We start from the raw sequence: 15,097 nt of genomic DNA on the forward strand, positions 1-15,097 counted from the left end.
CACATAATGCTAAAACTGAAACTGCAGGGGTAGTGATTTATTGCCGTATTCAGTGATTTTCATTTGTATCTCTCTTTATATTCAGGTTTGTTCTGCACTGATCCATCCTTTCAGTTCTGACACTATTCCATCCAACTCAGAGATCTGTGTGACTGTAACAAGCAACCAGGTAAACTTCTGGCCTTCATAACACACCACAGTGACCCCAAAGAGATGAAGACGTTATCAGAAAGAAACAGCAACATCTTGTCTATTTTAAAGACGGATTATGAGATTTTTACAGATATATTACTGCTCGAAACCTTCGTGCCCTCACCAAAAAATTCAGACAAGGTTATTAAGCCTCTCAACTGCAGCTAATTCTCTCTGTATTTTGACTATATATAAAGATGGATGTCATGACAGCTCCCCAGTAAAGAAGCCAAATCATCTTGATACAAATCTACAAAACTACAAATCATCCAAGAATAGTGTGTGTCATAGGAGAGCGCTGTTTGTGTAGTTACCCTCGCTGTCAGAAGGGGAAAACAAACTTTTTGTTCAACACATAACTCATCTAATTCTAACTACGTAAGTGGATATTCAGCAGAAATGTGTGAAACATTCATATAGGTGGTACTTTCTTTTTCAGACCCACAAGAATGTGCAGGGGAAGTTTCGGGTCGGCAGCAAAGAGCGACTGACTTTTTTTGGACAAGTTCTGCTGAGTCCTTTGCAATCAAGTCATCAAGTAATAAAGATCAGAGCCAACTTTACCCATCAGCTGCAGGTAAATCAGCCTCTTCACTTATTTATAACACAAGTATTCCACACTGTACTGTACTCCACTGTACACAGGCCAGCTTTGTATGTTGAATGCTTGGGTCAGCAGTGTAAGGAGCGTTATAAGTTTACCTCCAGCAGTGAACAGTATAGTTTACAGTAAAAGAGGCCAAACTTATGACCGGTAAAACTGTTATTGCTGTCACAGCTGCAGCTCCCCTCCTCTGCTTTAATGGAGGGAGACGTATGTTGGAACCCCAAAAACAACACAGACTTTGACTATCGGGCCAGAGGGAAACTGAGAATCGAGCGACAAGAGTGCAAAGTGAGTGAAGATAAATCTGTATTTTAAGTATGGCATGTTAAATCAGCAGTGTTTCTGATTGATTTGTGGTACCCTGGTGGTGTTTTTCTTGCCAGCTCTCTGTGCAGCTCAATGGAACATCATACAGAGTGGGACTGTACTCGTCTCTCAGTCATCCGTTCAAATCAAAGCTTCCCAAAACCCTAGAGGTAGGCTGCTTCTGTGTTTCATCAGAATATTTTATTATGAAGTTCTAAGCAGTGATTTCTGATAAATATTTGTATGTGAAGGTAAAGGCCACCACAGACATGTCCACACTGGCTGGTAAAGGAAGCAGCTTAGTACATGTGAGGGCTGATGGGAAGGATAGGGTGAAGATGGACGTCCTCATCTCCCACTCCCTCCAGGGGGAACACAGAGCCGTTGGATTGAGGATGAACCTATCCCAAAGTTTGCTGCCTACGGCTGTTGAGCTGCTCTTGAACATGGCTGCCAACATGTCCTCAGACAGGTGCATCTACCTGTATTTTAACAACTAACAAACAATGCTGACTGTCTCTTTATGGACTTTTGATTTGACTTGTGTGTCTTCTGCTTGTCTCTCACCCTGCCAGTATGTCTTTACATGGCTCCTATACTCAGGGTAATGAGCACCTGCTGCTACAGGTTAAAGGCTCTGTAGGAAACATTCATGGTCGACAGTTGGCTGTGTCAGGGGACCTGAGGCACTCCATGGCCAACCTTGCTATTCTGCCTCCAGCCCTGGGGTTGGATGGGGCCCTGGGACAGTCTGATACCCTCATTGAAGGTGGAAATGAAAATTGAGTCGTATCAATCTTCTAATCTAATTTTTGGCATTAATACAAATAAATGTATTTTTATGTACAACACTTTTTATTTAGTTATTTTAGACATGCAGACATCTTAATCTGAAAAGCTCTAAGGTGAGTTCAGGATACTGGGAATCAACCGGATTTAATATCATGAGTTGTCTTTATATATAGGTTTGTTGAAGCTTTATTGATTTGCCAAGAATCTGATGTGGGTGTGTGTCTGTTTTGCAGGACAGCTGAGAGTTAGAGTTATGGAGAAGCTGTACAGTGTAGAGCTGAGACATCAGGAGGACCCAGGAGAAGCTGTGGACAGTGAAGATGGAGAAGGCATGATGGGAAAAAAGTCCAGCAGGGCCCATGATTGGCTGTGTGTTCGTTCAGAGGAGGAGAATCTGTTTTTGAATGTGAGCCGCCAACTGGGGAATCAAGGATGGGGTGAGGTCTACACCCAGCTCTCTCACTCTTTCCACCTGCTTAATCTCACAGGTAACCATTACGTGAACATACGTTATATTGTTCTTCATTTTTGTTCCTCCCTGACCTTCAGTGTCTTTGTCCTTTGGATACAGGCGTACCTGCCAACAGTAGTGCCCAGTTGAAGTGGGCCCAGGGTGGTGGTCACATGTCGCTTCTGGCAGAGCTGCAGACTGGACCTGAATATCTAATGGCTGAATTTAATGGTGGAAAAACAGACCATGTTATCCCACGATGGGAATACTTCTTTGATCTGCGGCATCAAGTCAAAGCTCTGCTGAAAAGAGGCTTATCAAGCTCCATACAAGCCAAAGCACACCACCAGGTAAAAGACTCTATCATCACAATATACTATACTTCAACTACTGTTTATTAAGAATCTTAATTTTCCTTTTCAATTTTAATATTTCCAATGTTTCCCCCTTCTTAGCTTGAAACAGAGGGGCTAGATACAGGTCTGATCTTACACATGGAAGAGCAGAGAATGGCTGACATCTATTTCCATGTTGGATCAAAAAACAGCACAGCTTTATTGGCAATGTCTCTATGGCAACAGATGAAACTTCTACAGGGACTCTTACCTGCCTCTCTACAGGTAAATATTACCTAATTTATTCATGGTCATTTGCATCTTTCTGTCTATGAATGAAAATGTGAAGTTTGATATTTATCTTTATCCATGATTTTATTTTGCGTTGGCACATTCAAGTCAATGTTTAAGTGATAGGTGCTGAACTAATCTACACCTTGAAAATCACCAGTATAATGAAAGCAAATATAAAAAGTCTAGGAAATATGCTTGTTCATATTTTTTGACCATTATATCTTTATTTGATCTGTAGAAAGAAGCTTTATAGAAGCAGGTGTTTTTTTTCTCTCACGTTTGGATGAAAGTGAAGCTGCAAAGCTGCTGGGTATAGGTTCTTTTCCAACATGTTCCCAGTACGAAATACATTTTCATCTTAACATGTGCTGTTTTATAATCAGGGCCTAGATTAGCATGTTGGTGCACCACAATATTGTATGTGGTCAGTTTAAAGTTCAGGATTTCCCCTGAGCTTCTTCCATCTCCTCCCTCAGCTTCTCCTTTGAAAAACAAACTTTAACGACAGGGGGTTCTGTTTTCACAGATGAACTGCTCAGGGGACACCGCCGCAGACCGACTCTCTGCCCAGTGCTATGGAAATATGGAGGGTCGCCCTGTGGAGGTACAAGCCTTTCGCTCCTATAGACCACACAACCGGCTGTGTTATGGCCTGATGCTCGCTCACTATAGCCTCAGTGCTCAAGCTAAAGGCTGTTACAGTTCTAATGGTCAGAGGGAGCTCAGAGCTAACCTCACTCATTCTTCCATGCTACTGATGACATATTTGGGCATACCCACCAAATTTGGACTCAGGATCCTGGTCCGCCCGGGGCCTCAGAGGTGGGCCTTGGGGATCGGGTTGTTGGTTGGCCCCTGGAGAACAGACGTGAATGTGGCACTGAGGTTGGAGAGGCCTGGGCTGTATGGCTGCCATGGGCTGATTGAGTATGGGAGCCTTGGTGTTACACACAAAGCGGAAGTGACAGGTCGGGTGAGGTTGGAAAGCTGGTGTCACATCTGGACAGATGTCACTGTAGCATGGAATTCAGTAAGCTCCAGTCTGCTGGTGTCTGTGCGGTGTAAAGGGGTGGGGAGGCTGGTGTGGGTGCAGGTTATGGATATTGAGGGGGATGAACCACATAAAACCTCTTTAACCGTACATGGACAAGCAGAGAGAGATGGATTCAAAGGTTCTCTGGGTTTAGAAAACCAACAAGACTCCCTCCAGTGCCTCATGTCTGTACTGCTGAAGGACCAAAAGGCTGAAGTAAGCTGGACCCTCCAGCACCAATGGACCTCTCTTGTGTCCATCATCCCAAACAGAGTGCATCTCCAGGGATCAGGTCAGCTCCATGACACCGCTCCCTCTGCAAGCGCTCGATACTCTTTCAACACCCGCTCTGCTCAGATGGACATGACTGCTGCCTGGCAGCCCACCCCGTCTTTTAAGGTCATACTGCAGCAAAACATGGCCTCTACTGGTTTACCAGGGGCGCTCACTGTTCACATGTCGACCACGGCTAGTCAAGCTCAGTTTGAGGTGGAAAGTGATGCGTGCTCAGTGCTTCTCCTGGCAAATGAACACAGAGGAGGAGAGGACAGGAGGACCAGCTGGAATGTTTTTGTCCAGCAGCAATGTGGCCCACTGAAGGTTAGAGAGGAAACAAGAAAACAACAGGAAACTTGTTTCCCAGCAGAGGGGAAGCAAAAGAAACATCTTCATCCTGGAGATGACTCTTATCTTTCCATTACAACAACACTATGTGAAAACAGTAATAAGATCATGGTTGAAATTAAATTAGATTAGATTAGATGAGATTCAACTTTATTGTCATTGGACATGTCACAAATACAAAGCAACGAAATGCAATAATAATCGTAGCCTCAGATTTTGACTCCCGTGGTGTGCCAGTTGTTGCATTTACTATTTTAGTCCAGACTGAGGTACATCAATATATATTTGGTGGATTTCAGTGGAATGCTATGCAGCTGTTCCTGATCTCCACAGGATGAACTGCAATAACTTTGCTGATTCCTTACATTTGTGCTAACATTCCATCCTGGATTTAAATCCGCTAAACCCACATACCCCAAGTAAAATGGCTACCAATCCTTTCAGTTTTATCATTTTATTGATACCAGATGGCTTAATAAGGTGAAAAGCTCTATACTTAAATATTCACAAGATTTTACATCATTTTTGACTGTACAATTTTTTACAGTGGATTTGAAGGAGTAAAAAATAATCTAAAAAGATCTAAATATAAATCTAATCTTTATTTTTGTTCTTTTTTCTCCGTATAGGCTTTCCTGCCCCCACAGGCCTCAGTCAATGTCTCCATTACTCGTTCTGGATCCTCCACAGATCTCAGTACTGTTCTCCACTTCGTGCAGGCTGAGGGCAAACAGGAAGGAAGTCTTGTTCTAAACCTAACTAGTCTTCCCCGTTTTAGTCTAAAAGCATCTTTCCAGCACTCTATAGAAAAAATACAGACACTGGGATTTCCTTCCCTCGGGGCACTAGTGCTGAACGTGTCAACTGCACGTTTGCCTGGTGTGGAGGTTGGACTGGAGCTGGGACGTTGTCATTTCAGGGGTAAATTAGGGAAGAGCAAAGAAAAAGAAGGGGACCAGTCTTCTTACACTGTCAATGTCACAAACCACTGTCCTGCTCTACAGGTATGCATAAAAAGTAATATACACTATTATATGGAAGGATCTATGTGTGTTCATACTTTTTTCTTTCATAGGGAACGGTCTTCCCAGTGTCCATGGATCTCCATGGTCTCCTGTCAGTCGCCACCTGCCAACTGAGGGTGACCTCTTCTCTGAAAGTAGACAACCAAGACCTCACCCTGGACCTGGCACAGTCCTGCAGGCCTCAGCGTCTCTCTGGGACCCTGGCTCACTCCTTTCCTGAGCTGAGGAGTCGAGGTTTGCCGCAGATGATCTCCATAGAGGCTACTGCCCCTGGAGGCGCCGGACAGAGTGGAACTATGTTCATCAAAGCCGGGACATGTCACATTAGAGCCAGTAGAGTCTCAGAAGTCAAAGGAAGAGCACAGTGGCTCTGGGCTCTGGAGTCAAAGTGCCCGATGTTAGAGGTAGGGTCTGTATGATTACTGAAAGTTCGACAGAGATGAATCCTTCACCCTACAGGAAGAAAAACTGTTTAACTATGAAAGCCAAAAATATTGCAAAACAGGTTGAAAATAAAGGAGGTGAAAGTAAGAAAAAGTCCTGGATCTGTCCCCTTTATCAAATCGAATGGGTTCTTCCATGGCCTCTACTGCATTCTTCTAAAATCGGTGTGGTAATACCTGCTTCACCTTTATAATTGTGTCACATTAAGTGGTCCATTATATGTAGAGTGTATGGATAAATACATTTTTATAAATGTCTCCATACTCTAACAGAGTATCCGTCGGAAGATGTGCAGTGTCTATGTATTTATTTGCTACCATAAGTCAAATTGATCACAGTCTTCTTATCCTCTCCAGACAGATTTGAATGGGTCAGTGTGGCAGGACCCCGAGGGTATCTGGACAGCCACAGTGGACACTGACCTAGAGGGCCAAAGGGGTTTCTTGAGGATCAATGCAAGGCCCTGGCCGGACCTGAGCATAGAGGGTGAGCTCAGTCACAACCTTCCTACTCTGGCAGGTTTACCTGAACACAGCAGACTGAGAGTAACCAGCAGGGCTGGAAAACAGCGATATGACACAGAAGGCTTCATTCAGATGGACGAGTGTGCTGTTAGTGCCGGTGGAGCTGTGATGTCACAGTCAGGCCTGCAGGGGTCAGTGGTGTATCACAACAACTGCACAGTGGTCCAGGTACAGATCCAACTCGTTGAATTCTTTAATCATGCACACAAATTATCAATGGTCCAGAATGAATGACAACTTGATTACCTGGTTCTGTTCCCAGATGTGGGGCAGTCCAGACAGGATTCATGCTTCTGGGATGTTGGTTTTCTCTCCAACTCTTACTGAGTCCCAGGTTTCCATGGCGATAGATGATGCAGCGTTACATGCTAAACTGGCTCTTCAGAAAACAAAGGTGAAGTATTTTATAAATATATTTGACATTCTTTATAGTGCATAAAATGTATAGAGCATGTAAATGTTTGATATTGTGATTACTACCACTGAAGAGGATTATGTTTTCACCCATCTCAGGTTTATTTGTTAGCAGGTTTTCGCAAAACTTCTAAACTGATTTCCGAATGGGAGCCTGGTAATAATCCATAAGATATTTGGTGCGGATGTGGAATAAGGAATTGATCCAAGATTTTTTATTCATTGTTTTAAATTTTGTTTTATGACAAATAACAAAAAGTACAAGAATAAGACAATAATGTGTAGGATTACAAACTTCGTGGATGTTTGTGCTGGACTTGTGCTGTTGTTGTTTTTGCAGGATAAAAAGGAAGCATCACTGTATCTAAATCACACTGTGCCTGTGTTGAAGAAACTCGGTCTCCCTGCAAATGCTGCATTAACAATGAATTCAGGGAGTCACGGAAATGGCTCGTTCTTATACATATTCAACAGCAGCGCAGGAAATCAAAAGGTAAGAGCAGTTATGGCAAAAGCGTTCATTCATTGCATGTTTCAAAATCACTATATCAGCTGCTGCAGTTGAGGTATGTCTTACAGTTAAGTCAAGAGATGACAGTGTCAAAGGCGTACGGGGCAGTGAGAGTGAAGAGTCATTTCAGACACACAGTGAACTATCTGAAGACGCTCGGAGTCCCTGGAAACAACAGCATACAGGTAAGAAGCTCAAGTAGAATGAACCAGTCAGTTTTCTACAACTGAGTGACAGGTCAATTAATGGAAAACAGGTCAGTTGCTGAAGGTGTACAGTCAGAGTTTTAGATGATTGTTCTCATAATGGCTGTGTGCAGGTGGAGCTGGGTTCCCCTGATGGGAAGGCTTTAACCTTGCAGTCCCAGTTTGGAGGTCAGCTTTCAGGACTGAGAGTAAAGATGAAAAATTGGCCCATGATGAAAGAGATAAGTGGAAACATGTGGCACAGCTGGTCATGGCTGCAGGACAGAGGACTTCCACTCAATGTAGAGGTAGCTGTCTCAAACATCCTGTATAATCATCAAATATACCTATTTACAATATTGATTTATTATTTAATGATAATTGATTTAATTGATTGATTTTTCTGTTTTTTTGAGATGTTTCTTGTGATTTGTTTCTCGGAGGGTCTCTGTTCCATCCAGGGAGTCTTCTCTCAGTTTCAGTCCAGGGCTCAGCTCACCGTGGATGGACACAAGCTGCTCGCCTCTGGCTTTAACGTCAGTGAAGGTGATGGACGTCTGGCCCTGCAGCTCTCCTACTCTCCACTAGGTTCTAATCAAACAAGACCACGAGTCGGCCTGGGCACTGCACTGACTGCTCAGTTCAAAGGTCAGATCATATTAATAGCTGGCTTTATATGTGTTGTATGGGATGCTTTAACCTCTGAAGTTTAGGATGTCTAAATATTTCTGCTGTAAAAAAATTGTATCTGAGATTTTAAGAATTAAATCATGGTTAAGAGGAAGGTAATCATATAACAAAAATAATGTCTTAATATTATGAGAAATAAAGTCATAATTCAAAGAGAAAAAAAAAGCATAATATGGAAATATATAATAATAATAATACTCCTTTTGGATTCAACATCTAGAACCACTAAAACCGACAAAAAACTAAATAACCTCTTTGAATATCATACAAATGTAACCAACAATAACATCACAGTCGACCACTTCCAATAATATCCTACTCCACAAAACATGCAACTTCTTCTCAGTCGGTGTGATTCTTTCTTCCAAATAGATACAAAAATGTTCTTACACAATTTTTTCATGATCTGGTCTTTGGTCTTCTCATGTCCTGATACTTATGATAATGTGGTGCTGATGTGACAAAAGAGGAAAACATTTTTAGATGTGAAGTTTAAAGTATAACACTGATATTCTAAAATGACACACAGCCTAAAATGATGACTTCATTCTAGTGATACAGTATATTAGGACCTTTTTTCTTTTAATATACTTTGCTCTCTTGGTATTTTGACTTTATTCTCAAGGTCTCGTGTTTTTCTCCAATACCTCTATGTACTTTTGTGAGAGAATATAAATGTCCTTCATTTTGAAAACTGCTAAAAACTTATAAAACCAACATTGTCATAATTACTTTACTTCAGGTCTGTTATATTTGTTTCATTGAATTTTTATTTTTCATTTCATGCAGCACACAGCCCTTACTTTATATTTTCCCCTCTCTGGTTCATTATGAGGTTTTACCTTAATTCTTACTATGCAAATGCAATATCAAAGTATGGCCAGCAGGTGTCAACAGTTGCCTTCATAAACTACCAAAGCATACAGTTTTGTAAAAAGTCATTTCCATATCTCTCAGTAAAAGTCAATTTTGATTCTCATGATGTGATGAGAGGCTTTAACCTGTGACACACTTGCTCTGATCCTATGTGCAGGTCCTCTGCGCAGCGTCTCAGTAGATGTTCAGTGTCAAGACTGGAGGCTCCGGGTGATGGGGGATGTAGGAGCCTGGAGGGCGCATGGAGGTTCCAAGGAGGCCAGAGTTACACTTAAACATACCGTCCAGGGACAAAGTAGTCCTGCTCTACAGGTGAAGATCAAATGCACTCAAATATATTTTTAAATATTCCGACAACTTTGTTCTTCTGTGGTAAACATCATTGTGACTTTTAATGTAGCTCGAAGCCTGGGGAAGACTCACCGGGTCACAGCTGAGGTGCTCAATGGCTGTGAACCCTGAACTCAGCTCATCACTGGCACTCATCATCCAGGGACACCATCTCCATCATAGGTGCACACACACGCACACACATTTTCACATACTCACTCACTCACTCACTCACTCACACACACACACACACACACACACACACACACACACACGCACTTCTTTAAGTAAAATATGTTCTCTTGTCTAGCAAGGACCTGATGGTGAAGGTCGTCCAGAATATCCCCAAGCTATTGGTGTACCTTCCCTCTCAGCTCAATGTTCGCTCTCAGGTGGGTTTAATTTATCAGACGTATTAAATAGTTTATTATTAAATACATTTTATAAACAGAATGAAGCAACATAACTTGTTAGTCTGTGTCTGTTCCTATGTGCATTTGTGAAGTTTTTTGGTTTATTATCATGACATATACGTATAAAATCTCAGCATCCCTCTCCTCTGTCTCCAGCTAAACCAGTCTGAGTCCAGTGTGTCAGGTCTGTTGGAGGTGTTGTCGGGCAGGAGGAGGCTGTGGGCTCTGGGGGAACTGGCAGCAATTGAGAGCGGATACAGACAGACTCTGGAGCTCAAACACTCTTACCCACAGGTCATTTTAGAGAAGCAGCTCCATGATCCTGGTGTCAAAGATCACACAAACTTAAAACAACCAATAAAGATACCTCCACCAAATCCATATGCATATCTAATCCTTGACATAGTAAATGTTTATGTGATTGGTCTTTGTTCTCGTAGTTGAAGCCGTTCCCCAGGACTGTAGCAGTGAGGACAGTCTATGAAGCAAGAAACTGGAGCTACCAGGTTCAACATGGAGCTGTGTGGGGGAATCAGGAGTTCAGCCTGTCTGGTCTGTACTCTGCTCCTCCAGCAGAGTTGGGGAACCAGACGCTGAAGGGTAAACCATTTCACACTATTCAATGAGTGAACAGCTCGTGAACTGTTATAACCCTTATCTCAGAATTAAGATGGACACAGATTGTTCATGTCATGTAAATTTGTCGTTGATCTTAGTTCAGATCAAATGCATCCCACGCTGGACCAGTTTGGAGGTGACACAGGAGCGCTCTCTACAGAGCCGACTAGACAGTGTGTCACTGGGCTGGATGAGGCATGGGCGAGTGGAGCAGGTCAGAGTCTACAAACAGTGCTATGACCATGATAAACTGGAATGATTGCCATTCAGTAATATTGATCAGGAGTTCAGATTGAGCAAAGAAAGAAAGAGAGAAATATGCAGGAAACTTTAGAACTGTACAGCAGAAATATATCCCTGATCTGTAAACACATCCCTGACCACACTACTAAGCTGCAGCTGTGATGATTTAGATATCTGAAACATTTCATGGAAACACACCTTTATTTTGTTTCTGAAGAATCCCTGCTCTTTATTAAACGTTAAGTGTGAGCATCTGTTTGGTTTTCTGTTCTGTCTTATCTGGTTGTGAACCACAGATCCGAGCTCTCAGCTCTTGGAGTCGGTCGGAGGAGATTAACGAGACCAAGCTGGAGCTGAAACAGCCGTTCTCCGTCACACTGAGCCAGCTGTCACTCCACACACTGTCGCACGGCCCACAAAGGGAACAACGCAGCAGCCACCAGGTACGAAAGATGTTCACGCATATTTATTTTACAGAACAGAACCATGTACCTCATTGATCAACCTTGAAACCAATCTCACAACTTTTGTTATTTTTTACTATTTGTCCAAAAATATTTTGAAACAGACACCACAAGTTTTTATAAAGATTGTTAATATTTTAATTCTATTAACTTAAGAAGAACGTGTCAATGTCTCTCTTTTATTAAAACCTCATGACATTTTTAATTTCAAAGCAAAATCCAACACAACAACATTTTTTTCCCTAAGATTTTATATCTTGAACATCTGTTCACAATGAAGTGATGTTGTTTATTTGAATTAAATTACATTGTAATGTATACTTTAGAGTACACACAAATGGATTCTATTTTTTAAAACATTTTTAGGATAAATAGAATAATAGGGACCAATCATTGTCTGTTTTTAAACATGATTGATTCAATTACATCAGAGAAAGCTGATTTTAAAAATTCCATATGTCTTATTTTGATATTTTCACTTGCCTACCCTGTTCGGAATAAATATATTTTAGGTGCATATATCCTCATTCCAAATTTGCTATTCATAGATCAAGACAACAAACTAAAAATAATAATCACGTTCAAGTACATGGGTCACATTAATTTATTTAAGTCAAGTTTATTTCTGATGCAAATTTAAACCAACCAAAGTGCTGTACATTTAATAAAATCAATAATAAATACAAGAATAAAATACTTTGAGATAAAGTATAATAAAATATATAAGATAACAGGCTAAAAATTGAATAAAATCCTGAGAGAACAAACTTTAATACATTAACGGAGACGTATTTGTAACTATAAAAGGTAAACTGTTAAACTGAAAAAAGTAAATGCACTATTAGTTTTCCATCGTCATTTTTTAAAACATTCTTTTTTTGAGCTTAATCGTGTGTTTTTTTTGTGCATTCAGACTCATCTGACATGGGACAGTGCAGCCCCTGTTAATGTCTCCTTCAGCCTGAACAAACAGTGGCAGACCAACTCCAGCAGGGGGCAGGCATGTGCTGTGTTCTCAACACAACAGGTTGGTGGATCCCTCAGTTTCATAACTCTACAAGGATTTTGATGACCATATAGTGTGTGTGTGTGTGTGTGTGTGTGTGTGTGTGTGTGTGTGTGTGTGTGTGTGTGTGTGGTATTGCTCATGTTGTGGGGACCTACACAGCCACATTAGAGGACTTGTCTTTCTTATGGGGAAAAATATCAAGTCCCCATTATGTAAATCATTAAATTATAAGGTGAAGACATGTTTTATGATTAGGGTATTGGTTAGGTTTAGTCAAGTAGTAACTATGGTTTAGGAGTAAGTCTGCAGGAAGTCAATTTAAGTCAATGTAAATTCCTCTGAATGGAGCCATGACTCTGAGTTTGTGTGTGTGTGTGTGTGTGTGTGTGTGTGGTGTGTGTGCAGATGATGGTGTCTTCTGTTAAAGGTTGTGTGTCAGTGGGTCAGGAAGGAAACACATACTCACAGAATGCAGAGCTGCGATGGGACAACAGGAGCATCAAACAAGGCATGAAGTACCAGGTACTCCTCTCATCATACTGCAGTAACTATGGAAGGCAGTGACGCTGTCTGTCAGTGCATGTCTGGTGTTTTGTATTTAAAAGCCTGTTTGTGTTGTTTGTAGAAGGGTTCACGGGGAGAGCACAGCCTTCAGGTCAATGTGGGGTTGGAGAAAGTTTCTCCTGCACCATGTCCTTCACACACGCTGCTGGCCAAAGTCCAAACCAACCTCAGAGATCGGTTGGAGCACACAGTGCTGCTGAGCCTCTGCCCCTCACAACCTGTGAGTCCACACAGTGATGGACGACAAATAGCTTCTAGTTAAAGAATGAGTCATGGTCTTTCCATCTTTTTGTCTTGTCACAGACCTGTAGCACAATCAAGGCATGCAGGGAGAATCTCCAGGCTGAATTCAATAAATATAACGTGTGTGTGTGTGTGTGTGTGTGTGTGTGTGTGTGTGTGTGTGTGTGTGTGTGTGTGTGTGTGTGTGTGTGTGTGTGTGTGTGTGTGTGTGTGTGTGTCAGACTCTTTTGTGGTCAGGATCCCACAGAGTGAACTCAGGAGAGGAGCTGTTTTACACACAGTCTCGCCTCTCGGTGATGGGACGCCCCCACCAGTGCAGCCTCACTCTCACCCTCATCAACTCGTCCACCACTCAGGGCACCAACACGTCTTTTTACTCTGAGGTAAACAACCAGATCAACCTGCTGGTGAATAATCAACAATAACGTGTCTCCATAAACTTAGTAAAACGGGGCGTGTTATGTTTCTTTTCTTTTATTGGGTATAATCTATTCGCTACATTGTGATAATGTGTTACGGTTTTAAAGGGAGTTGGGTTTAAAGATATAAAATAAGAATGTGAATACCTATGTTTTATATCTTGTTGACTTTTGTACTTGCAATATCCAAAATGTTTCCAACATTTCAAACCCCGAGAAATCCCCAGTTTTCATTTTCGAGGCGTTTCATTTTGGCCACCGTTAAATGCATCATATCCTCTTAACCTGTGTCTTTACCTGTCTTATCACATAGAATTTGAGTTATGCATGTTGTGATAGTTGAAAGGAACATAATGGCATTTTGTTTGTTTTCTTGTTGGGATGTTTTATCAGTGAGGGTCTTAATAAGTGTACAAATATACAAATGTGTGCATGTGTGCATCACAGTCTAAAATAGGTAACTGGAGTGTGGAAGTGGGGGGTAGTGCCCTGTCATGGCCTAATGGCTCCAGTCTCGAGGTGCACGCCAGACTGGACGGCGCTGAGAGGATCTGGCTGAATGGGACGGCAGAGGGACGATGCCTTCAGACCACAGCTGGACACACGAATGGTAAATACAGAATAATCTCTGTAAAATTTCAGCAGAATACTGTGATAATGATTAATTCACTTGCTCCATGTCCAGGTCAGGACCTCTGTGAGGATGTCACTGTGATGGCATGTGTGGGAGCAAATCACAGTTTGATGGTGGATGTACAGAAAAGAGACGGCAGCAGTAAATCTGAAACCCTGGGTCGTGTGTCTGTGGGAACAACCAATCAGAAGCTGATGCTGAGAGCAAGTGGCTGTTTGGCGAGTCTAACTGCAGTGGAGGTATCACATTATAAAAAAGTGGCATAATTTTTATATCAATACAACATAAAATATTCAAATTCTGTATGTTTTTGTTTTCTCAACAGACACGGATTCACTATTTGAGCTCTCAGATGTGGAATAAACTGTCAGAGAGAATCAAGACGTTACAGCATCTCCTCACTGAATTCAGACGACAGGTCAACACAACAAAACTAGTTCGCGAGCAAGGACCGCGCCCCAACTATAAAACAAATTGATATATTGGATGTTGAGGAGAAATGAATGAATGTGGAGTGAAAGGATCGAGGTGAAGATGCGTCTCATAGGCTGGTCTGGGAGGATGCACCGGTGACCGGGTGGAGGGAGACCCAGAGTGGGGTGTGGGAAGGATGATGAGGGAAGAGAGGAAGAAGGGATTAGGGTTGGGATGGGGTAAGATAGTATGAATTTATGAGGGAAGACAGAAAAAATGGATGAGGGAGGGAGGATGAAGGGGTACGGGGAGAGGAGGAAGGGGGTGAGGGTAGGGCTATTTTCCTTTGTTTCTTTTGTTCTTTTCGATTTTCTTTTTCTTTAGAGAAGGGAAAGTATGGGTCTAAGAATCTGAGACAGTCAGATTGTGATGGGTTGGCCTGG

General features: G+C 42.0%; 1 protein-coding gene across 2 annotated transcripts in view; it reads left to right on the forward strand.

Moving 5' to 3' along the window:
- Positions 1–15,097, forward strand: part of LOC109638563 (uncharacterized) — a 36,101-nt gene that overhangs the window by 12,968 nt on the left and 8,036 nt on the right. Inside the window, exons 33-64 of one of the 2 annotated variants that reach the window (XM_069511678.1) lie at positions 86–169; positions 632–769; positions 971–1,087; positions 1,183–1,275; positions 1,357–1,577; positions 1,681–1,874; positions 2,131–2,385; positions 2,469–2,698; positions 2,804–2,968; positions 3,504–4,610; positions 5,264–5,638; positions 5,710–6,063; positions 6,460–6,795; positions 6,890–7,021; positions 7,382–7,534; positions 7,621–7,737; positions 7,872–8,045; positions 8,181–8,385; positions 9,461–9,615; positions 9,704–9,816; positions 9,944–10,025; positions 10,203–10,340; positions 10,487–10,646; positions 10,763–10,878; positions 11,204–11,350; positions 12,285–12,398; positions 12,786–12,902; positions 13,006–13,164; positions 13,409–13,570; positions 14,054–14,216; positions 14,292–14,479; positions 14,566–14,658. In XM_069511678.1, coding sequence (XP_069367779.1) covers positions 86–169; positions 632–769; positions 971–1,087; positions 1,183–1,275; positions 1,357–1,577; positions 1,681–1,874; positions 2,131–2,385; positions 2,469–2,698; positions 2,804–2,968; positions 3,504–4,610; positions 5,264–5,638; positions 5,710–6,063; positions 6,460–6,795; positions 6,890–7,021; positions 7,382–7,534; positions 7,621–7,737; positions 7,872–8,045; positions 8,181–8,385; positions 9,461–9,615; positions 9,704–9,816; positions 9,944–10,025; positions 10,203–10,340; positions 10,487–10,646; positions 10,763–10,878; positions 11,204–11,350; positions 12,285–12,398; positions 12,786–12,902; positions 13,006–13,164; positions 13,409–13,570; positions 14,054–14,216; positions 14,292–14,479; positions 14,566–14,658 — 6,357 coding nt within the window. The remainder of the gene's footprint in view (positions 1–85; positions 170–631; positions 770–970; positions 1,088–1,182; positions 1,276–1,356; positions 1,578–1,680; positions 1,875–2,130; positions 2,386–2,468; positions 2,699–2,803; positions 2,969–3,503; positions 4,611–5,263; positions 5,639–5,709; positions 6,064–6,459; positions 6,796–6,889; positions 7,022–7,381; positions 7,535–7,620; positions 7,738–7,871; positions 8,046–8,180; positions 8,386–9,460; positions 9,616–9,703; positions 9,817–9,943; positions 10,026–10,202; positions 10,341–10,486; positions 10,647–10,762; positions 10,879–11,203; positions 11,351–12,284; positions 12,399–12,785; positions 12,903–13,005; positions 13,165–13,408; positions 13,571–14,053; positions 14,217–14,291; positions 14,480–14,565; positions 14,659–15,097) is intronic. The other variant, XM_069511679.1, reaches the window with a different exon arrangement.

The sequence above is a fragment of the Paralichthys olivaceus genome, chromosome 16, assembly GCF_024713975.1.
Source record: "Paralichthys olivaceus isolate ysfri-2021 chromosome 16, ASM2471397v2, whole genome shotgun sequence".
NCBI classification, from domain to species: Eukaryota; Metazoa; Chordata; class Actinopteri; order Pleuronectiformes; family Paralichthyidae; genus Paralichthys; species Paralichthys olivaceus.